The following is a 24,055-nucleotide window of genomic DNA, read 5'->3' on the forward strand; positions in this document are numbered from 1 at the left end:
TAACACTACTTAAACATTAACTGTTGGTTTATAACCAAAAACAGGATGTGTTGATTTCATTTTGGACATGGTTGTGTATATGTGCTGACAGTTAAGCTGGCAAAGCCTCTCATTAAATCAGTGACAAATATATCCATGCTGTGTTCGATGCATAAATGTTGTGAAGCATCATCTATGAAATATCTTTAACTCTGCTACGTTTGTACATTATTAACATAAGATTTTTTTGTTGCCATCCATTTGAGATGATTTGTTTAATAAAGTGATAATCGTTTTAGTGGTCTGTGTGTTTCTGTAGATGAAAACTGTGTATTCATTGAATTCATTGAATCTACAGTGATGGTGTTGATCACTTTACGTGTTTGTTGCTCTGACGTTGAGCAGACAGAGATCATTTGAGCATTAAGATGTTTGGGAAACGGCATGTAGCTAATATGCTGTAGTGTGTTGTCGTAGTTTTTCTGATAGTCTCGACATCTAGCCTGAAGAAGGAAGAGATCCGAACCAGTAATACAGCACACGCAGTAGTGGCACAGTCATTTGAACATGATCTTCTTATGCTATATGTTGCCTGAGTGTTTTTCACTCTTGACAAAGCTACACCTTTGACATGGTATCATCTGGGAGGTTAGGACTGGTGTTATTCTCCATTATCTCATAATCAACTACAAAATAAACAATCCCTGTCTCTCACTATGTTTTGACTTTGTTACTGAAGACAAAGTTGAGTACAGTCTGCAGCAGATTAATCCACGTTTGATGCTTTAGTATTTGTGGCAGCATGGCATAGGTACAAGAGAGATTAAATTGAACTAACTGTGTTCATGGTACACAGTGCAACAGTGTGGCTCACAGATATGTTATTAATAATTTAGGGCAATAAGGGAACTCTATAAACACATGAGACAAAATACTTTTATCTGGGTTAGGTTTTCTGTGGGATTTCTTGAGAAACACAGTATACGATATCACCAGCCCTATGTTTTAATACCAACCTGCACAGCTATGGCTAGTGTTTTGGTGTAGCAAAACTTTACCTTGAAACCGGTTAGTTTGGTTGTTATTCAAAATGATCTAACTTCCTCATGTCATAGTCAAAACAGAGACCCTCTGCATTTTTGTACATTTGTACCTAGGAACATTTTGCAGTTTTGTATTTCATGGAACTGAGAGTAAACGCCAAAGAAAGGGCAAATGGATATATTTTGTTTATTTTTTACTACAAAATATAATGTCATGGTGTATTAAATAGCTCATTTATTATCTTGTTTTAACATTGAAATGTCTTTAAATAACTACTCTGAGCCAGCAATGTGACCTACTCAGTTCAGGAGGGTGAGTTCCCTTTTAAATTTTTAAAATGTACATGTAAGTGACCTCAGACAATAATTATGGGTAACTCCTTCTTCACAGATGATGGTCACAATCATTTTAGGCACCTCGTGTCTTCTTTGCAAAAATGGCGCCTGCTGTGAAAATCTTCATCCACCGGGGGGAGCAGCGTGTTCAGATGAAGCACCGAGTTGGTTCGAAGTTTATGTGCTCCTCAAAATTTAATGAATATCTGAGGGACAGCAATGAGAGCAAGTGTTAAAAGACCACATACAGTATGAATAGTTCAGCTTTCAACATCACTTCTTGCACATTCACCACCTTCAGAACAATCTGCAGGCAGTCAGAGATTTATTCTTCAGACAGAATGCTGTGAAATAAACCATACTAACTACATCAAAGATGACAATTATAAGACAATTGGTTTTCATTCTTAAAGCCCCATATACACACCCTTAGGTTCTGTCGCCTATCCAAGTTGTAGGAACAACAAATAATAACTTGACTTCTAGTTGATCATTTGGAATCAGAAGTGGCTTATATGAAAGGCAAAGGCCTCTAGATTATGCTTATTTTACCAAAATAAAATCTTATCATGCCTTGATTTTTAATCATTTAATTAGGACAGAAAGTTCAGACTTTGCTTAGACAAAAGTCTTGTCACTTAACAGAAATAATGTACAGTACAGAACATAAAGTCATGGTGCAGTGGAAAAGAATTAATATTGTGTATGACTCCCATGAGCTTGGAGGACTGCATCCATACGTCTCGGCAATGACTCAAATAACTTATTAATAAAGTCATCTGGAATGGAAAAGAAAGCATTCTTGCAGGACTCCCAGAGTTCATCAAGATTCTTTGGTTTCATCTTCAATGCAAAGCCAGAATGTCTTGATACCTCAGGCTGTTGATGTTACCATCCACTCTGCAGATCTCTCGTACGCCCCCATACTGAATGTAGCCCCAAACTATGATTTTTTTTCCTGCACCGTACTTGACTGTTTTCTGTGTGAATCTTGGGTCCATGCGGGTTCCAATAGGTCTTCTGCAGTATTTGCGACAATTGGGATGCAGTTCAATAGATGATTCATCGGCCACTTTTCCAGTCCATCCTTCCTGCAAGCTGTGGGCCTTGGCAAATGCAACACAATTTTTTAGCTGTCTTCTGTTTAATGCTGGTTTCTGAGCACTAATTTGGCCATTGAGACCACTGCATGAGAGAATTTGACAAACTGTTCTTGTAGATACAGGGGTTTCTGGTGACTAGTTGTTATGTAGTTCTGCTGCAGTTGAAAAAGGGCTGGCTCTGGACTGTCGAAACAAATCTCGAACAGTTGTCTTATGGGGTCTGCCTGACCTGGGCTTGTCATGAACTTCACCAGTTTCTTCAAATCTTTTTCTTAATCCTCTCCACTTGACGTTTAGATACATTAAAGATGTCTGCCACCTCAGCAGGAGACTTGGTCTCCAGGCTCTTGATGATCAGCACTTTGGTGTGTGGTTGAATGGCATGCTGTTAGGTCAGGATGCATTTCAAATGAAGGTTGGGTTTGCTGGGGTTCTTCTTCTACACACCTGGGAATGTGTTAATTACAGTATTGGTCACAGGTGATGCTCTAATCTGTGATTGGTTGAATCCTTTAAAGATGTGGCAAGACTTTTGTCTAAGCAAAGTCTGTCCTTTCTGTCCTAATTAAATAATTATTAGAGGTATAATTCTGATTCCAAATGATCAACTAGAAGTCAAGTTATTATTTGTTGTTCCTACAACTTGGATAGGTGACAAGACTTTTGTCAGGGTGTGTATTACTCTCAGGTGGAATTTGGGTGGGGATCTGCTGTGAGCACACTTGGCCTGACTGATAGTACCTGTTCAGGCTCCATTAAAAAATGGCACACATAACAGCACATACCAGTTGTGCTGTAGGAAAACAGAATCATGTGGAAGAAACCAAAAGATGAAGTCTTGGCACAGCTGAAAACAAACAGCTTTTTTTCTCTCTGCTCTTCCTGTGTGCAAGGCAAGAACCTGGAAACTGGTCTTGGGCCTATGTGTCCAACACTGAGCTGGAGATAATGTGGTTAGTGTAGCATTCACACTTGGTAAGAAGGTAAATGAACATATTTCCCCAACAATTGATGACATTCGCAGAGGAATTTAACCGCTGCTGCATTTTTGTGCTCAATGAGACATGTTACACAGCTTCAGCTAGACTTCCTGCTGCTTCTGTTTGGTCCATCTATCCATGGACTATACCCGCTTTTTCCTGAAAGCCAGGGTCACAGGGATCTGCTGGAGCCTATCCCAGCTCTCTCTCGGGTGAAAGGCAGGGGTACACCCTGGACAGGTCACCAGTCCATCACAGGGCCACATAGAGACACACAAAGACAGACAACCTCACACACTCACTCCTATGGGCAATTTAGAGTCACCAATCAACCTAACATACATGTTTTTGGACTGTGGGAGGAAACCAGAGTACCCGGAGTAAACCCACACAAGCACGGGGAGAACATGCAAACTCCACACAGAAAGGCCGGGTTGCGAACTGACGACCTTCTTGCTGTGAGGCAACAGTGCTAACCACTCAGCCACCATGCTGCCTTCTGTTTGGTCATATGATAAAAATTAGATTCCTTTGTGCTGCCTAGCATGCCACCTGCACCTTATGTAAAACAGGTTATCAGCCTTTGCCTCTCTGTACCCTTTGGCATGCGGGCTCAGCCTACTGGAGGGCAGCCAGTTACCACATTGAAAATGTGAAAGCAGAGTGAGCGAGATGTTCATCAAGCCTGGCCAGCACACACCTGAGGAGAAGTCATCAGCCAAAACACATGAACACACCTGTATATGTACATGTGATTAGGCCTCGCAGAGGAACCCTCCATTCACAAGTGAAGAGGATGTGGTTAGCTCAGCAGATGACATTTTGTGCATAGAATTGCAATTGTGCAAGTGTGGTTAATCTGACATAATTTTTAAGACACTTCCTGTCTGTGTTTGTTTTAGATTAGGGCTGCAACAAATCTTTAATAATTAATCTGTCAATTATGTTTTTGATTAATGGCATTTTTGCAAAAGAATATAGAGACATAGTAGTTTGTGCTCTCACCCTCTCTCTCTGTTCTCTCTGTACCTTCTGCAGGTGTCCCTGGTCCTGGAGCTGTATATTGCTGATGTGCAGTTACTGGTCCCACCAACTTGCAGTGTCTATTTGTTGTTTATTGTTGCTGTTCTTTTCTCTCTCCTCTATCCATCACCCCAACTGGTTGAGGCAGATGGCTGCCCAAACTGAGCCCGTTTCTGCTGGAGGTTTTTTCTTCCGTTAAAGGGAGTTTTTCCTCTCCACTGTCGCCAAGTGTTGCTCATAAGAGATTTGTTGGGGTTTTTTTTGTTTTTGTAAAGTGCCTTGATATGATTGTAATGTGATTTGGTGCTATATAAATGACCTGAATTGAACAGATGTCTGTTTTCAATGTCTTATTGTCAAAAGAGTTTTCTACACATGTAATTAAAAAAATAAAACCAACTCTATTTTTGTGTGATGATATTTAAACAGATCTTAAATTTGTGAACCAGAGGCAGACAGACTGTCCGTATCTGGTGGGAGCATTCTGTTATGAGGTGCAGTGTGATGAAGATGCGAAGGACCCAAATGCTGCAGCATAAGGCTTCCAGGGACCAGTACAGGGAAAACAGGAATCCAATACAAAATAGAGGTCCCCGGCAGGAAGTCCCAAAGGGGAATCATAACACCATGTTAGTGTGCTGCAGCAGATACTGTACATCACTAGCTCTAATTGATGAATACATTTGTCTGTTTTAATAATCAAATTTAATTGATAATATTGATTAGTTGTTGCAGCCCTATTTTACATAATATACCATTAACACCTTTTTAAATAAGAAAATATCTTTCACTACTGAGTTCAAAGCTAACTACCTTTATTGAAGTGCACTATATGCCATTATGTTGGCATATGTTTATGTTATTTATGTTTTTTTAGATTTATGAATTAGAATGTCAATATTATGTCAGGGCAGCATGGTGGCTGAGTGGAAGGTCGTGGGTTCGCATCCCGGCCTTTCTGTGTGGAGTTTGCATGTTCTCCCTGTGCTTGCGTGGGTTTACTCTGGGTACTCCGGTTTCCTCCCACAGTCCAAAAACATGCATGTCAGGTTGATTGGTGACTCTAAAATTGCCTGTAGGAGTGAGTGTGAGTGTGTGAGGTTGTCTGTCTTTGTGTGTCTATATGTGGCCCTGCGACAGACTGGTGACCTGTCCAGGGTGTACCCCTGCCTTCCACCCGAGAGAGAGCTGGGATAGGCTCCAGCAGATCCCCGTGACCCTGAACAAGGAAAAAGCGGGTATAGAAGATGGATGGATGGATATTATGTCAATAATAAACATTTTACAGTGCAGCCGTTTAGTTCTGCATAAACACAAACACAGGTGAATGCACACTTAATACACACAAGCTCTTAGGTCAGACCTCACTTAGCAGCACCCAGACGTCAGAGTCACTGCGAACCACCAGGCGTAGCGCTGAGATCGGCTGCAGTGCTTCTTCGATCTTACCCTCTGCTACTCCATTCTCAAAGGCACCTGAAACATGTAGACACACACTAAACACTACTGGGCCTTAATGTCCGACAGTAAAAAAAAACAATCTTTTTTTATTTCTTTCCACACCACTTCATTTGAAACCCCTGACATACTTGATTTGAAAAATAGATATATCATTGCCCATTTAAAGCAGTTTTTATGAAAAAATACACAGATAAATTAATGAGATTTACCCCTGGACTGTGGTTCCAAACAAAAAAATAAACAAACTACTGTTTTATGCTGCTTGCTAGCAGTGGTAGTTTTCACCAAACTGGAAAAGGTCTGCTAAATATCAGAAGTATAAACTGCAAGGGTGGCACAGTGACAGAGACATTTGACAAAGCTACTGTGATGTGAAAGGGACAAGTGTTTTGAAAACTATGGGAAATTTATTGTTGTGGTTTGGCTATTTACATTGAGGTAGGCCATTTTAAAACCCTTAGCCCCATGTCCACCATGAACATCCTAAATCTTCAGAACTTGTCTGAGTATATTATTGCCACCTGCCTCCTACCTGGATTGTGGATAGGCAGCAGGTCGTCTTGGTTTACTGCATCCTTAGATTTCATTGCAGGGGAACAGGCCAGTGGTATTTGGTGGACTATAAGCCTTATGGCCCTGAGGAAAGTTCCAAGACTCTTGCTTGGGACATTTTTGACCCACACCTTATCTAAGACTTCCATTCTTCCCTGGTGGTTATGTTGTCAACCCCAGGTCTCTTAGACTGCGGGACCCACTGGGCAACGGCATTTCCGCATTTAAACACTGACAGGGAAGATGCTCACTGCTGGGTTATTTGTCATGGATCGCCAGTGACCCTCTTGCACCTTGTTTCTTAGTTCCTGCCTGGATTATCTGATTCTTGGACTCTTGCTTGTGTTAGGATTTTGCCCTGTCAGGCTCCCACTCTGTTGCCCTCCCTGCCCAGATCTTGCCACCTGCCCTGGGAATCCATTTGATCCTTTCCCATTTGATCCTCTCCCTTCAGGACACCTCTACTTCCCCTACAGCCAGCCATCTCCACTGCCCCGCCTTGCCTGTCCCCAGCTTCTTTCCCTGTATCATGGTCCCCGTGTCTGCTAAGCCTGCTTGCAAGACCCACCAGTCTTTTCGGACACGGCCCCAATACTATGTGTGTCACATGACACCATGCATGTCATGTGGGCTGGGAATGCAGAAGTCATATGTCATATTGTAAACTCACATGTGCTTGAAAAGCACCTCTTTTGGAATGAGTGAAGTGCATTTTGCGAACAGAAAACCACTTGTTGGAACATCTGAAGCATGTACTGAATATGAAATATCAGATTGTATTGGTAGTTTTGAAACAAATGAATTCAGTTTGACCCGTACTGTAACTTGGGGATGCAGTTATGTTGCAATGAACATTTTCCTCTGTACAGTTCTCACTGGGTGTCAAAAATATGTTTAGAATTCTGCTCTGCATTGCTTCCTAATTTCTTTAATTATATAATTTAATAACTCATTTCATCTTATCTCCTGCAGTAGTGTGGCTGTCTATATATGCATGTGGGACATATTTACCGATAATGATGAAGCCGTTATTAGACTGCTGGTTGTATCCTGATGAGTCAGTGACCAGTTTGTCTTGTGCTGATGTCTGAAGGAAGAAAACACAACATATATATATAAATATATATGTCATGTTTAATACACTATCATTTAGATATTAAGTTAGAGGTATGATAAACACTGGTAAAAGAGTCATCAGCAACTTGTTGGTGTAAATGATTGGCAGCTGGTTATGATAATAATGAACAGAAATCATGATCTTGGCCCCCTGGGATCCGCAGGAAAAAACATAAATATAACAGGACATACAATAACATAACCCCATGAAATATTTGTTAGTACATTACAGATACTGTAACACATTAGCAGATCATCCAACAGAGAAATTTGGAGTTGTGTCTGTATTTGTCTGATGAACTTAAGTCTGATTTTCCATTCTTTTAACGCTGTTTTTGGTCTCCACCACCGTCTGAAAGAAGTCTCTGGCTCTTAAGCTGTTACATGCTCCACTGTGTTCACCAGCTTGTTGTCACTGTATCTGTCTGCTGTTTGCTGTTGTGCAGGAAGCTGGCAGAGGCATTTTAGAAATTTTTCTCTGCACCTGTGATACCTGTGAGACTGAACCTAAGAGGTAACATCAGAGTCTCATGATAATTCTCTTTGGCTTCGTCACTACAGTTGATACTTTTACCTTACATAATCATTTAACATAGTATAGAGTAGTATTTAAAGTGGAGCATATCATTGCTTTAAGCTGGGAAGCGACCCATCCAGGTGGTCTCTTAAACTGTCATTAGCTAACATATATTTTACCATTTCTAGCTATTGGGGCAGTCAGTAGATTTGTTGTTGCTGTCAGTAGCAAAACTTTTAGATTTTTTTGTGACATGCTCTACAGCTGCAATGATTACTCAAAATCAGTCAACTGACAGAAAAATAATTGTCACATTTTCTGATGGTCTATAAAGCATTTTTAGTGTAGAAGCATCACGTCAGGTTGTGGTTTCAGGATTTCTTGCTTTTCTTGACATATATGATAAAAGCATTAGGGTTAAAATGGGGCTGAATGAGGATATGAAGCAGTGTCAGACAACTTCTTCAGAAAGTCTGGGCTTTTTGAAAACCCGCCAGCAAGCAGATTAGAGTCACAGTTTAAGTTACCATAGCAACTAATGGTGTTAAAGTGATGTCTGTTTCTGAAATGAAAAACCCAGATTTCCCTTTAATGCAGGGTGAACAAACTTGTATACTATACTATAAATTACTGTTTCACAAGTCCATTTCAGTGCTACTACAGAGGGCTGTGGTTGCCAAGTGACCATATCTAATGCAAAACAGGACCTTTATCAAGAACATGCACTTTACAACCTCTCCTGGGATTGTAGCTATCAAACATGTGAAGCTAGGCTCAGACAAGAATGCAAACTGCCATGGAAACTTTTTCTACACTGGTCACACGCATTGTTGGATGTTGGGCTACATGCAGTCACTACCTGTGGAGCCTACAGTCACTATTAAACTAGTTTGATTGAAGAGAGACTGATTCGCCCATTTAGTATGTATACAAGCAGAATAAAAAACACCTGAAAAAATTCACTGCTTTGTAATAAACAGATCTTGGCCTGCAGCAACATTGAAAAACTCTAATCAACTCCACGAAGATCAAATGCAATACTGTCACCGTAACTGCAAACTTTTAAACGTCAGGAATTAACTATATTTCACACGTCAGCTAATCACACATCACCCATTAACATGCCAGTCAAAATGTTGGTGTTTATTACAGCTGATGCTGTACATCACCACTTAATTCAGGGATCTGCTGGAGCCTATCCCAGCTCTCTCTGGGTGAAAGGCAGGGGTACACCCTGGATAGGTCACCAGTCCATCACAGGGCCACGTAGAGACAAACAACCTCACACACTCACACTCACTCCTATGGGCAATTTAGAGTCAGCAATCAACCTGACATACATGTTTTTGGACTGTGGGAGGAAACCAGAGTACCTGGAGAAAACCCACACAAGCACAGGGAGAACATGCAAACTCCACACAGAAAGGCCCCTGATGGGTTTCAAACCAGGAACCTTCTTGATGTGAGGCAACAGTGCTAACCACTAAGGACTGCAAGTCCTTATGAGTTATGAATTTCTGCCCACACTCATCTTATCTGGAGAGGCTCTAAACAGGACTCACAGTCCTGATAATACTGTACTGATACTGTGACGGAACAGAAAAAGATAATAAATTAGAGCACAACACAGAGAAGGTTACTATAAGACTGTAGAAAGTGTAGAAATACAAAACAAATCTTAGAATTTTTTCTAAATCATTGATCATTGAATAGATGATTTAGACATGACCTAGAAACTGCCACAAACTTGAAAAATAAGTACTGGAAGTCTGTCATTCATACTAATCATTTTTACTTTTATGAAGCGGTGACAATGGCCTAAAAAGTCTCTCTCTCTCCCTCTCTCTCCAGGTTTCATATCTCTATATCTATAATGACAGATGTATCTCCTTAGAAAACAATGAGCTCACTAGGAACTAACTTATTTTGAAACTTGACTTCACCAAATGAATCCATCATGTAAATTTTACATGTGCTTTTATTTCTTTTCATGTCCGAAGTGCTTCAGTCTTTGGTGTGTTGGTATTTCTCCTGTAACGTAAAGCCTTTGAACCTCATCTTGTGTAACGTAGTTTCCCTCTTATCTTCCACACAGCGATTCCATATCTGTCTAATGTTACTCAAAGGTCAGCCACAGCATGGCCACTTTTCCCCTTCAGTGTGACACAAGTGTCACTGACACACTCATACACACACACACACACACACACAGAGCCAGAGAGCGGTAGTGGAATGACAGCTAGCTTGTTGTATTGGGTGTTTCTTGTTGCTTTGCCACACTTTCCTGAAGCATCAACACCTGAGATGAAAACCAAAACCTGTAATGGAACCAAAGAACATGAACACACACACACACACACACACACACACACACACACACACACACACACACACACACACACACACACACACACACACACACACACAGAAGTAGGTAACTCACATTGCTGGGCAGCACTTCCACTGAGGTGTTGTAAAATTTGTCTCCAGTGATCTCAATATTTCCACTGCGAAACAGGTACCTGCAGTAAAAATCAACATACAGTATACTGGGGAATCAGGGCCTCAAGCACAAATTACTATCAGATATGCGACACAGTCTGCTTTTCATTGCTGAATAACTTCTTCAACATGTGATTAGTTTCAGGGTGGTCTAGACACTCAAACTTGCTGTACAGCCCAAACCTATAATCCCTGTCACCTCAATATAACTTTTTTACCCTACAAATATTTCCTTCAAAGGAGCATAGTAGTAAGCAGGAGGATATATCCATTCCAAACGCAACAAAACTCATTTCCTGTGCAAGAAAGAAGAAGAAGAAGAAGTACTTTATTAATCCCCAAGGGGAAATTCAGTCGTTACAGCAGTTATTAAATTTGAGATTATTTAAATTATATTGAATAATAGTATTTCATAAAGTAATTAATAAAGTAATAAAGTAATTAACTAATTATTTATTTGGCTGGTTTGTGTGTGTGTGTGCGTACATGCATGCGTGTGTGTGTGTGTGAGTGTGTGTGTGTGCGTGTGTGCGTTATTGGTTATAAGATATGTTACTCAGGAAAGACATACTGTATGAAGAACACAAATTGGAATTTTCCATTCTCATTTCTTTTTTGTGGTTTTATATTTTGAAATTATGTGTTATTTATTCAGTGGCATTGCTAACTTTAAAACTGCAATGTCTAAATATGTTGGCTTAATGAGGAGTGGTTGTGCAGAAAGCAGGTAAACACCTCTTCCACATGGGAACACCGCCCTTCAATGTCACAGAGCAGGACAAACATTCCTGTAGACAGGGACGCACACACAGCTGCCCCTCACACACACAAACATGGCGTGTGTGTTCAGGGGGTGTGTGAAGGTGTTAGAAAGTACTTAAAATACAAAATGAAGCTCATGTAAATTGATAGCAGAAATGAGCATCTCCTGCTGTATTTGTTGCTACAGTAACTGTACTGACACGTCTGCAGTCATCTGCTGCTGGCCAGTCCAGCCTCTGTGGCTGGTCGATGTGGCTGTAGTTTTTACACACATTCTAACATTCCCAGCTGTATTTCTGTGCTGCTAGTCAAACAAGAGCACGCTAACATGCTGGATTAAAACTGAGCACATGGTAAACTTTATGTTTGCTAAACATCTTTACATCAGTTGAATGTCAACCATTCAGTCAACCATGTTGACATTCAGATCAAAGCACCAGCGTCTAGTGCTTTGGAGACTCTCACGCCCCATTTCAAGTTTTTGAGACTCTTACTACTTATACTACTTATGTGTCTCTGTTAACCAAATTACAAATCAAAGTAGTGAAACTAAGTATTGGCAACATAATTAAAAACAATCCCAGTTCAAGACAGTTAAATTCCAAATAGAAATTGTCTTCAAACTGTTTGCCCTAACTGAAGTTTCTTTATTCTTTATAGAAATGAGAGGCTTGTTTGTAATGTTTATGTTTTTAGATTAGTAATACACACCCCTGACTACGTATTTCCTCTGATAAGAGAGAGCAGCTTTTAGTAGAAGAAACAGTAAAAGATCAGGTGATACAAATTGTGTAAATCAGTAGGCCTTTGTTAGTCTTTGAGGGCTGTTATTTTTTCTTCTTCAAAACAAGACTTTATAACACACCATGAGACTGAGGTGCATTCTTTATAGATATATCTATAGAAAGTGGAAAGTGTTCAAAAAAAGGAGATGTCACCTTAAAACATTTTTCAAACTGACCCAGATATGTGGATGGGTTGGGTGAAGTTGATGAGGATGTAGTCACCATGGATGGGTGCTAATGCCCAGAAGAAGTCCTCTCCTTTGTAAGCCCTGTCCAGGCTGTGCTGCTGGTAATGCTTAAGACTGCTGCTCAGTTCTGCAGCTGGGTTATTATGGCCCTGGTACAGAGTCTGCTTTCCAAAGTCTTTGTCCTAACACGCACACACACATCATACAGTAGCATTATAAAAACCTTTCGGTTTCCCATCTGACCTGTAACATTAACCTTTTTACTACTAGCCAATGCCTGCATTCTTTCAGTAGAAGTCTGTCTTGAATTTCATTACTTTAATAAAAAATGCACATGAAATTAACATGAAACAAATTTAATTTGCCAAAAAATGCTTCCAGATGCCCCTGTGTCTGTCTTGGCTTACCTCACTGGACTTTCATTTTAATTAACATATATTTAATCAATTTGGCTAACAATTCAAAAGCATGACACCCTCTTTATTCATATTTCAATTCAAGTTAATTCAATTCAATTTACTTGTATAGCGCCAAATCACAATACAATTATCTCAAGGCACTTTACAAAAAAATAAAAACAAAACCCAATAAATCTCTTGCGAGCAAGCTGCTGCCAACAGTGGAAAAGAAAGACATACAGTATACAAACCATATTCTACAGTATATAAACCACCTAACTGCATGAGATACACACAGTTGGTCCTGTAGGTTCTTGTTTTTCAGGTCCTTATGTCTTATTTTTACTTTGCTGCATTAAAGTGTGTCATAAAGAAAATTGCAAAATTGAGCACAACCTCAGCCTGACCAGAAAATTGATCGATATTTCTAACTGATAAAGTCAGCAGATAGAAGCAGCAAATGCAACTTGATCCTACGGCTGAATAAGGAAACTGTATTTAATGTTACATATTTTCTAAACAAATACACTCATCTTTCTTGTCTGCTGAGTATATTGAAGACACAGAGAGTAGGGGTGCACTCACCTTCAGATGCTGTAGTTTCCCAGGTAGAGACGAGTGGAGGCCTATATGCTGGAAGAGGGAGGGCTTATACCTCTGCTTGAGCAATGCCTTCTGTTCACTGCAGTCTTTCTGCATAAGACAACACACAGGCATGTAGATAATTGCACAGTAAATCTCAATTGTACTCACTATGTACTGTTTCATAATGGTAATGTTGAAATTAAGCATGTTAAAGCAGATTAAAGTGTCTTGGCCTTTGCTGCTTTGCTATTGACTCACCGTGTCTTTCTCTGGGTTGCAAGCTTTCACCCACAGAATGTGATCTAACAGCCAGTCAATAGGTTTGTCTCTGTGGAACATCAGAAAAAACTGTGCAATCATTGGAAGGTCATGAGTCCGAAACAGCTTGCCTGGAGGATTGCACACACACACACACACACACACACACACGCACACACGCACACACACACACACACACACACACACAATCAGGAAACATGAAATGTATTTTTCAAGGGTATAAAGTACATTTATTTATTCTATTAAACTGAAGTTAGGGACCTCCTTTAACAGGGAGCACTGTCCAAGATGGCAGCACCACAAGTTCCAGAGAAAGTCAATGCCCTGTTACTTTTTCTTCTTGATTTTCTTTCTTGATTTTCTGTTTAACAGTGGCTTGCAGAGATCCGCAGAAGGACAGGAAATAAAACTGTACCACAGACATACATATTGTATATACAGTGGTGTGAAAAAGTGTTGGCCCCCTTCCTGTTTTCTTATTTTTTTGCATGTTTGTCACACTTTGTTTCAGATCATCAAAGAAATTTAAATATTAGTCAAAGATAACACAAGTAAACCCATCATGCAGTTTTTAAATGAAGGTTTTTATTATTAAGTGAAAACAAAATCCAAAACTACATGGCCCTGTGTGAAAAAGTGTTTGCCCCCTAAACCTAATAACTGGTTGGGCCACCCTTAGCAGCAACAACTGCAATCAAGCGTTTGTGATAACTTGCAACGAGTCTGTTAGAGCACTGTGGAGGAATTTTGGTCCACTCATCTTTGCAGAATTGTTGTAATTCAGCCACATTGGAGGGTTTTTGAGTATGAATAACCTTTTTAAGGTCATGCTACAGCATCTCAATCGGATTCAGGTCAGGACTTTGACTAGGCCACTTCAAAGTCTTCATTTTGTTTTTCTTTAGCCATTCAGAGGTGGACTTGCTGGTGTGTTTTGGATCATTGTCCTGCTCCAGGTTTTTGTCTTGGAACTCTGCCATGCAGACCATTTTTGCACATTTTTGTCTCTTTCTTATGGTGGAGTCATGAACAGTGACCTTAACTGAGGCAAGTGAGGCCTGCAGCTCTTTGGATGTTGTTGTGGGGTCTTTTGTGACCTCTTGGATGAGTTGTCGCTGTGCTCTTGGGGTAATTTTGGTCGGCCGGCCACTCCTGGGAAGGTTCTCCACTGTTCCATGTTTTTGCCATTTGTAGACAATGGCTCTCACTGTGGTTCACTGCAGTCCCAAAGCTTTAGAAATGGCTTTATAACCTTTTCCAGACTGATAGATCTCAATTACTTTCTTTCTCATTTGTTTTTGAATTTCTTTGGATCTCAACATGATGTCTAGCTTTTGAGGATCTTTTGGTCTACTTCACTTTGTCAGACAGGTCCTATATTGATTGCGAACATGTGTGGCAGTAATCAGGCCTGGGTGTGGCTAGAGGAATTGAACTCAGGTGTGATTAACCACAGTTACGTTATGTTTTAACGGGGGGGGGCACCTTTTCCCACAGGGCCATGTAGTTTGGGATTTAATTTTCCCTTAATAATAAAAACCTTCAATTTAAAAACGGCATGATGTGTTTACTTGTGTTATCTTTAATTAATATTTAAATTTGTATGATGATCTGAAACATTAAAGTGTGACAAACATGCAAAAAAATAAGAAATCAGGAAGGGGGCCAACACTTTTTCACACCACTGTACATCTGGATAGTTTGGTCTCTCAGGTTGCTGCACTGCTACTCTTTATTTCAACTTACATTAATTGTAATATGTACCCACCTACCATTAACTTGCTTGGCTTTTGCAGTTTTCAGGGGGAATTTTGGACCATCCTTCCTCAGAGAACTGCTTCAGCTCAGACATATCAAGATGTCTGATGTGAACATTTTGTATAAGTCAAAGTAGAGTAACTCTAACCCACGCTTCCAATCTGGTTTCAATATTATTTAAAATGGAGAGTTCATAATTGTAATTTTAACTTGCATAAAGATCTGACTATATTTTAAGGTAAATCTATACATGAATGCTGATAATCCTAAGGGTGTCCTGCTGCTGTTATATCTATATATATGAAACACACCTATAAATCCAAGCTGGGAGAACTCCAGGTAGAGCCATGGCTTTGAAGCTTCCTGGGTGGCAAAGGCCTTCATGTCACTGTAGTAGCTTGCCTTTGCAAAAACATCATCCTCTAACTGGAAAACACAGAGAACAAAAACTCATTTCAGCAGGAAGAAACTATTCAGTTTGAGTAAATGAGTACAGCACTAAACATTTCCTAAAAAAGCATCTGAGACTTGCAACAAAGCCCCAGTCAAACAACTCTAAAGGAGGGGGGAGAAGCCAAACAAATAATTCTTGCATGACAAAGCATAAAGATAACAAACCTCACCTAAAAATGTAGTGCCACAAACTTCCTTGTTTCTTTAATGCTAAGTGCAAATACATTTTTGGATCCACTCTGCACTAGCCAGTCATTATTACAATAAGGAATCATTTTTGCTTATACAGTAACTGCTTACATGTGTGCTGCTCCTCAGGCTCTTAATTCTGAAAGTTAATAATAATAATAATCATCTCCATCTGAGCTATGGACGCAGTGAACCATAGGAATGTTCCTCAGCTCGTAGAAACAGAAATCAACCAAGCAATTCACATCCTGGTCCATATACAAACCTGTTTTCATTTCGATTCTATGTATGTACAGTATGGTAAATTCAACATATCAACAGCTGTAGTGTGACCTTTGATGCCCACCTGAACATAATAGGTTCCTTTGTTCTGAGCATACAGCATGAGGAAGCTGAAATCCAGATTCTGCTTGGTTCGCCATCTAAGAACAGATGAGGTGCACAAACAAACGCACAAGGTATTCATTTGTTTCATGTTGTACAAAATTCTTATTTGCCCACTAGTGCCCATTTTCTTTAAAATAAATTTATATGATGTGTATACTAATTTCCTCTCTCTGATCTAGTTAAGATGTGCTTATACGTGATTGTTGACATATATGACAATAAATATATCCAAGTTAACACAACCAAACAGTTCTAGCATTTCAAATAAACAGTAAGAGAAATGGTAAATGTACTTGACTCTGTCCTTGGAGTCTCCAAAGGTTTCTCTGAGGCTGGTGAAGTTGGGGTAGTAATGCCGTGAAGGAGAGATGACCTCCAGTAACCCTAAATGCACCTCCTTGGGAAAACTATAAAAAATAACTGGTTAACTGCAGAACTACACTCTCCATGGGCCACATACCTGCAAAATACAATGTGGGTACACAAACAATGCTGCACTACTGGTGCAATGCTGCATCATAGAAGATAAGATGATTCCTTGTTGAAAATAACTTTCAACCACAGATTTTACATGTTAAAAACCTGTCACCAATTTAATTCCAAAATCCAAAACTGCATCTAGTTTACTGCACAAATAGAATGTAACGATGTGTCAAGCTAGAAAACAGAAAACCTTTCATCGTGGCATACAATTGCTTCTGATGAGGAGGTTAAAACTCTCAAATCATTGTTAATGTTTAACATTATTATGACATGATGGCTGCATGATAAACTGGAACGTTAACTGCTCGGCAAGTCTTTTATACATGTTATTACATGCAGTACACATAACGTTACCGAATACCTGACTTACACTAAAAAAAATCTTGTACAGTGCGGGCAACACCATAAATAAGGTATGGCTTGAAAACAGGGCCAGAGAAACAGGCTCAATCCATGACAACATGATTAGTGGAGTAGAGGCCCTTCTCACTTGCAGCCCCGCTTTGTGATACAGGCTGATAATAGCACTGGTATACACTTTCATGTTGTTTTCAGCAGAAAAAAATGTTGCCAATGAGTCAGCCACATTGGGACAGCAACATATCAGAGACTTAAACAAGTAAATCTAGAGACACTCACTTCTTGCTGATAGCTTTTGCTATGCTGCCCACGTAGTCAAAGTCCGTCTGATGTGACAGTAGAGGAAAGAAGAACAAGTCAGTGATAAAGGGGATTTCTGATGTGGTTAGTTAATACCGAACAGGACATTTTCAATGTTTGTGCAACAGTGAACAGACCTTGGAGTTCTTATGGGGTGTGACAGCCTCATTGTTGCTGGATACATGATGTCTGGCCTTGGTCACAATGAGTGCAAACCTAATATACCCAGTTTCACTTCATCTGGGGGTGATAAAACCTCCTGCTATTTCACCTTATCTTGTTATTTTCTGCCCTGAAGATATTAGACTTGCGACACAATGTAAACCAGACACACAGTCTGGGTTTTTAATTTGTAGTGTGCCATAAAAACTAGTTGGACAGGTCCGAAAGGGCAAAAGTGTTTACAGTTCCCTTTGTGCTTATTGAGGCATTGAGTTGCTTTTGATTGCATTCAGTGGGTTTGGACCACATAACCACACAATCATGTGTCCCTGTACATTTTTTTTTTTGCTGGAGATAAATAAGAAAACATGCTGGCTACTTTCTTTGATCATAATTTTTAAGATAAAATCAACAGGAGAAGTTGAGAGGTCTTCTCTTTAAATTGTGATATCAACATCAGAGGAAGAATTTGTATGATCTGTGCCGAAGTACAGCATTTATACAGTATGTATGTCACCTCTGCAACAAAGACGATGACAAGGAGATCTCGCTGTTGAGAGAAAGTCAGGCCGTAGAACAGGGAGCCGAGTGTGCTCATCAGGTAGCTCTGCTTCTCACGCTTCACTGTAGGAATACCTAGCACCACGGACACTGAAGTTGTATACAGACAAGTGTGTATACAGTAGGTAATGAGAGAGAAAAGAGAGCACAGTGAACAGTAAATATGACAGACATTATCCTAGCTTTTCTTGATTTGACTCTCACTTTCTCTCCTCCCCCATATTTGACAGTCAGACTTCATGTAAGTGTGAAAGCTGTGGGATCCTCCAACTGTGTGCTGATGTGTGGGTGCTCCATACCTCCACGGCGTCCCTGTCCCAGGACTACATTGGGTACAAGGCTATCTGGATGTTCTCGGAGGTGGGGCATGAAGTAGTAAATGGTGGACTGGAGGAACATCTCTTGGTCTGGACTGTCTGTCAGCGGCTTTAATGTGTCTGTGGGCAGAGGGACCGGGGGAGAATATTAACTCTAGGCTCCACTACTGCAGTGCTTAGTTCACCGGGCTCCTCAAAGGTCAATCAACTGATAACAGCTACATAGTAAGACTCTTGACTGGAAAAAAGACAAAGCACACAGTACATTTTATTGATTAGTAAATCTAAGAATCTTTTCACTTCTCAGCTGTCTAATGAAATCTTTACCAAATTTCAAACATGGAAACATTTTCTATTTAATTTTGATTCTCAGCTCTCTTGTGGTGTTTATAGTTACATTTTCAAAATTTCAAACCAAATTTGGTGTTTGCGGTCTACTGGGGTTTGCATTCTATCTCTGTCAAAATCTCATTAATGACTAAACTTATTCTGATATGATGTGTGGCCATGTCCCAGTTAACAAGTGAAATAGCTTTGATTAGTCATCGCTAGTTTTCCAAAGGCTTCACATAAAGACCCTGTTAATTACATGTCACAGAATAATGGTACACATTTATGTCAGCTACAGAACTCCTGCTAAACTGCAACAATCTAAACATACATGATATGCGGTGGTATGTGCACCTACCTAAGGACATGAGGGTAGTGTTACTGTTGGGATGGGTGGTGTTACTGGTGGCGTGGGTGGTGTTGGCAGTGCTGGACATGTTCCTCAGACGCTCCATGATGCCACTGAGATTCCTGCTGACCTGGCCTGCCAACTCTTCAGCCACCAGCAGTCGCTCATGCAGTGCCTGCAGGTTTGGCAGCATTCTTGGACTTGAAGACACTGAGGACAGAAACGACACAACTGACCTTACTTAATTCTTGCTTTCATAGCACAACATCAACTGATTATCTGGCAACTTACACTGAAATTTGAGTTGCTTTTAGTGGCTATAAGTCAAATGACAACTGCTTTCTTTTCTTACTTGTCAACTTATATTTCATCTTTTAAAAAATAAAAACATTAACACATTTCAGTTTTTGCATGTCCAATTTTGAGCATACTTCATCACACACAAAAAGGAGCATATTATAGTTGACACATTATCTCAGAAAAAAACACCTGCATACACATGTGGCGTAATAAGTGGTGTTGATTACTGGGGCAAGATATTTACTGTGAGTTTTGAGGACTTATTTATGGACTATTTATTATTTATGTCAGGCTTCCATCACAGTCTGCAGTGGTTATTATTGATAGAGTTTGGGGAGAATTGTTGCTGTTATTAAGAAGAAGAAGAAGAAGAAGAAGAAGAAGAAGTACTTTATTAATCCCCAAGGGGAAATTCAGTTGTTACAGCAGTTATTAAAATTGAGATATGTTTGTGTGTGTGTGTGTGTGTGTGTGTGTGTGTATGTACTGTGTGTGTGTGCGTTATTGTTTATATTGAGGAATTATGGCCGTGGACACAAAAGACTTCCTGAATCTCTCAGTCTTGGCTTCAGGAGGAATTAGTCTGTGGCTGAATGAACTTCCCATTCGCCACAGTTCCTCATGAAGTGGGTGGGCAGGATTGTCCAATATGGAGTTTATTTTGTCCACCATCCTCCTCTCTGCCACAGCCTCCAGACTGTCCAGTTCCAGTCCAACAACAGATTTTGCCTTCCTGATCAACTTGTTTAGTCTGTTGGCCTCACCAGCCTTGATGCCACCTCCCCAGCACACAACTGCAAAGAACAGTGCACTCACTACTACAGACTGATAGAACATCTTCAGTAGCTTGTTGCACACACCAAAGGAGCAGAGTCTCCTGAGGAAGAACAGTCTGCTCTGTCCTTTCTTATTAATAGTGATAATGAGAATCTCTGTGTACAGGAGGGAGGGAGAAACTGCTATGTAACTATTTTCAAAGTGAAATATTGTTTTGCATGTTCTAGATCTATCATTAAATGTGTAGCGTAAGATGGAGCCTCTGAGACACTCTCTGCACCACTACACAAACATACTACAATTCAGCTGGTTTTGAAGAAAACATGCAATCACTATTTAAGCAGGGTGAGTCTCTAAGTACCTATCAACATTAGCAAACAAAAAAGACACAATGAGCAGTGGTGGGAAAGAAAGGGCAATAACCCATGCCCAGTTTTGTCTACAAGAAATTCAAGACCTGACTTTGCCTTTTAAAGCTGAGTTGTAAAGGCTCTCAGGTTCAAAATCACCCAAAACCCAAAGCCTAGCTGCTGATGTTGTCATGTACGAACACAATTTTGTTACAAAGGTTTACATCTTTCCTGCTTGGAGAAATACAACCCACATCATACTGATGTGCACTTGTATAACTTGCATCACATACTGTTCAACCCATGTTTGTGACGCCTTGGCCACAGCCATGGTGTCTATTTCTTTCTTTTTTTGTACAGTTACACAATCTCCTCTCTTCCTTTATGCCTAGCAACTGATGCATTCAGCAAAGCCCCAAAGGAGGAGTGCAATAGCATTTGAATAAGAACAGAAAGTGGGAGAGGCTAAGCATATTGTCAGCCTTGACGTACTCCATCGCTGACGTTTGTGTAGTCAGTTTCAAGTAAATGAAACCCGCATGGTTCCTTGTTAGATATAGAAAAAGGAAGTAGCAGACGTACCACATCAAAAAGAAGAGGAGGAAGCACCACCAAGATCAATTTACATTGTATACTTTGACCTAAATATCCTCTAGACTAAGAAAAATCTTTGTCAAAAATCTTTGTCACTCAATGCACACGAACACAGAGCAAATACTGATCTGGAGGGAGTATTAGGGTTGCTGTCAAGAGGATTAAATTATCTAATTTCTAAATGTTTGCTTTTGGCTTGGTAGTTTTATTATGAATGACCATACTAGTAGTCTCCCAGTGTTACAGCCTAGCTGTATAGTGTATAGTGTGTATATACGAAACATCCTCTCCTGTTTGGACTTTAACAATTGTTTCCAGCCTGGCTGTATAGTGTATATTGTGTGGTTTCAGGAGCTGTCTAACGTCCTGAGCAGAGTTTCCCAAGACATCCCCATCTCCTCACCAAGAGCAGCTGGATGTCTGCAGTCGCGTCTGCTTGTGTTATAAAACCCTCTTAAGTGTTGGACTTTGTGCAGTCCGCCTCGATATTTGCTGTGGCTTACAGGCCCAATTGTTTGGTCCATGTTATAACTGTGCGTGTTATGTGAACCAGTAGAATTGTTTGGACCGGGGTTACTCTGCTAGTTTTATAGGCTTGCTTCTGATGGTATTTTGTCCATTTCCCTGGGTATAGTTGTTTTGATTGATTGTTGTTTTTTTTTTACGATGACTTGTAGTTTTGTTAACCGAGGTGCTGATTAGACCTGTCATTGGAGTTTTCGTCCTGTCTGGACTCTTTTTAGTTGTGCTCTTGTTTAGATGACTTTGTTTATTGTATGTATTATTTTGTTTGGCCCTGTCATCATTAAAATTGGTTTTGTAAATTTCCCCACACTCTCTCCATCACCCCCTCCATTCCTCACGTGACTAGCATGTAACACCAGCTCGTCTTTCTAGCTTCCAGAAAGCAGGTTGAACAAACTCTAAATTTATCCTGAACTCTGAGCTGGTGATGCCTGTGATGGGAACCTCTGAGTTTTTGGTTCCAGATCAGCTGATCAGAGATAGTTAAGTCAATTCTGAGTTGATTAACTCTGCGTTAACCAGGTGCACGGGCACTATAAAAAAGCATCCTCAGTGGAGCTCAAATACGATTCACCATGGCGACGAAGATCAAAAGGTCTATGTTCGTTACAGGTGGAATCAGAAATTCTTATAACAAAATATACTTCAATTTTTTTCTCAGATTTCAGTTTTCTGTTTTTCCATTGGATATTTCATGGATAGAAAATTGAACAATCAAGATAAAAAACTTAATTTTACACTGGACTAATAATTGAGAAATAGTAATCTAGACAACCCTATTCTATTTTGTTCTACTTGTTTCGTCTCCAATAGAAAGTTGAACTGATTACTGATGAACACATGAAAACATTTTGTGACACAGCTGCAGCAGCACGGGAGAAGGAAATGACACTAGAGAAAACTGTTGCGAGTCAAGTTTGAAAAGCACAGTTACATTATTCATAGTGCTTTCATGTAACACTTACCACACTTATTTCATTCATTTCATGTTTTCGTCTTTTTGATTTTTGACTGTCAAGCCACAATTTAGTGTTGATGTGGAACATAACCCATGAAATGATGTGATCGCAATCATGCAGTCGTTTTGTCTTTTATGAATTCAGGCTTTACCAAAGTGCATTAGCAGTCATCAGTGATCAACATATACAGTGTTGGGGTGACACGACGAACTGAGCAGCATCAGTCCTAAAATACTCATCATGTCTTTCGTGTTGTTCATGTGACTGCTGATCTCATCACACAGTATTGAAGAAGAAGTACTTTTAATCCCCAAGGGGAAATTCAATTGTTACAGCAGTTATTCAACTTTAAAGTTATTAAATGGAATATTATTTAAATTATATTAATTAATAGTAATTAATAAAGTAATAAAGTAATTATTTTGGGGGGTTTGTGTGTGTGTGTGTTATTGTTTATATTGTGGAATTATGACTTAATCAATGAATTAATTGGACAGTGATGCTGTGACTGTTGTAGCAGATGTACACCACAGACAGATGAGCTTGTAGTCTGTAGATTATAATCACTGGAATATTTCAATACAGTTCAAATGTATCATTACAACAAGTCAAGTGGCTTGACACCAACTATGTGTCTGAGGTCAGCCTTCCTAACCCAAACTGGGCGCTGAGAGCCAGGAGCTGCTTGGCTCGTCATAGTGACTGATCCTAAGGCAATGTTTAGATATCTAGATCAGAGCTAATGTGTCGATGACCCTGGGAGCCACAGGATGAGGTTACAGCTCATGAACATCGACTTTACAGCTGCCAGATATTCTTTAGATGCAGTTTGAGCTGTAACTAAATGTGTTTTGACATAGATTATATTTTAACCATGTAACTACAGCATGTCTGTACCTGTGCTTGTAGTTTTCTGCGTGTTCAACAAAGTTCCACAGTAAAGTTTTGAATGTTTCTCCCACACTGTTGCTGGACAGCGCGTAAACCTGTGGTTCCTGCTGTTTCCATCTAACGTGATTTAAAGTTTGACTCTAAATTAAAGTTTGATTCCTATCAAGAAGTTAAACTTCACTTTCCTTTGAAGTTGTGAAACCTACACTGACAACTTACCTCCATCGCTGGGGATCGATTTAATCCAAGTAACCGAGACAAAACACGCTAAAGCCAGCAGACATCCAAACCTACAGGAGAGCACCCTCATCTCATTTCTTACTGACAGGCCGCCGATGCGGCTCCGGTTCCCAGCAGTCAGCAGGTGGATGTGAGTGGCACAGGGACAGCGCACGAACAGG

The 24,055-nt window shown here is 40.0% G+C and overlaps 1 protein-coding gene across 2 annotated transcripts; it reads right to left on the reverse strand.

The window, feature by feature from the left end:
* Positions 1 to 1,292: 1,292 nt before the first annotated feature.
* LOC113144857 (alpha-1,3-mannosyl-glycoprotein 4-beta-N-acetylglucosaminyltransferase B) lies at positions 1,293 to 24,055 on the reverse strand. 2 transcript variants are annotated; one of them, XR_003297189.1, is made up of 15 exons: positions 23,874 to 24,055; positions 19,268 to 19,468; positions 18,562 to 18,699; positions 18,219 to 18,352; positions 17,519 to 17,565; positions 16,690 to 16,803; positions 16,356 to 16,431; positions 15,679 to 15,793; positions 13,589 to 13,719; positions 13,331 to 13,438; positions 12,382 to 12,529; positions 10,554 to 10,632; positions 7,489 to 7,564; positions 5,828 to 5,940; positions 1,293 to 1,564 (listed from the first exon to the last, which is right to left on the reverse strand). XR_003297189.1 is itself a non-coding variant. In XM_026331120.1 (15 exons), exons 1-15 carry the CDS (start codon positions 23,962 to 23,964, stop codon positions 1,547 to 1,549), a joined length of 1,635 nt encoding a protein of 544 aa, XP_026186905.1. In that variant the 5' UTR covers positions 23,965 to 24,055; the 3' UTR covers positions 1,293 to 1,546. The 2 variants fall into 2 exon arrangements, 1 of the variants encoding a protein (XP_026186905.1); XM_026331120.1 differs by having other exon boundaries at positions 12,336 to 12,529.

Source organism: Mastacembelus armatus, chromosome 10 (assembly GCF_900324485.2).
Source record: "Mastacembelus armatus chromosome 10, fMasArm1.2, whole genome shotgun sequence".
NCBI lineage: Eukaryota > Metazoa > Chordata > Actinopteri > Synbranchiformes > Mastacembelidae > Mastacembelus > Mastacembelus armatus.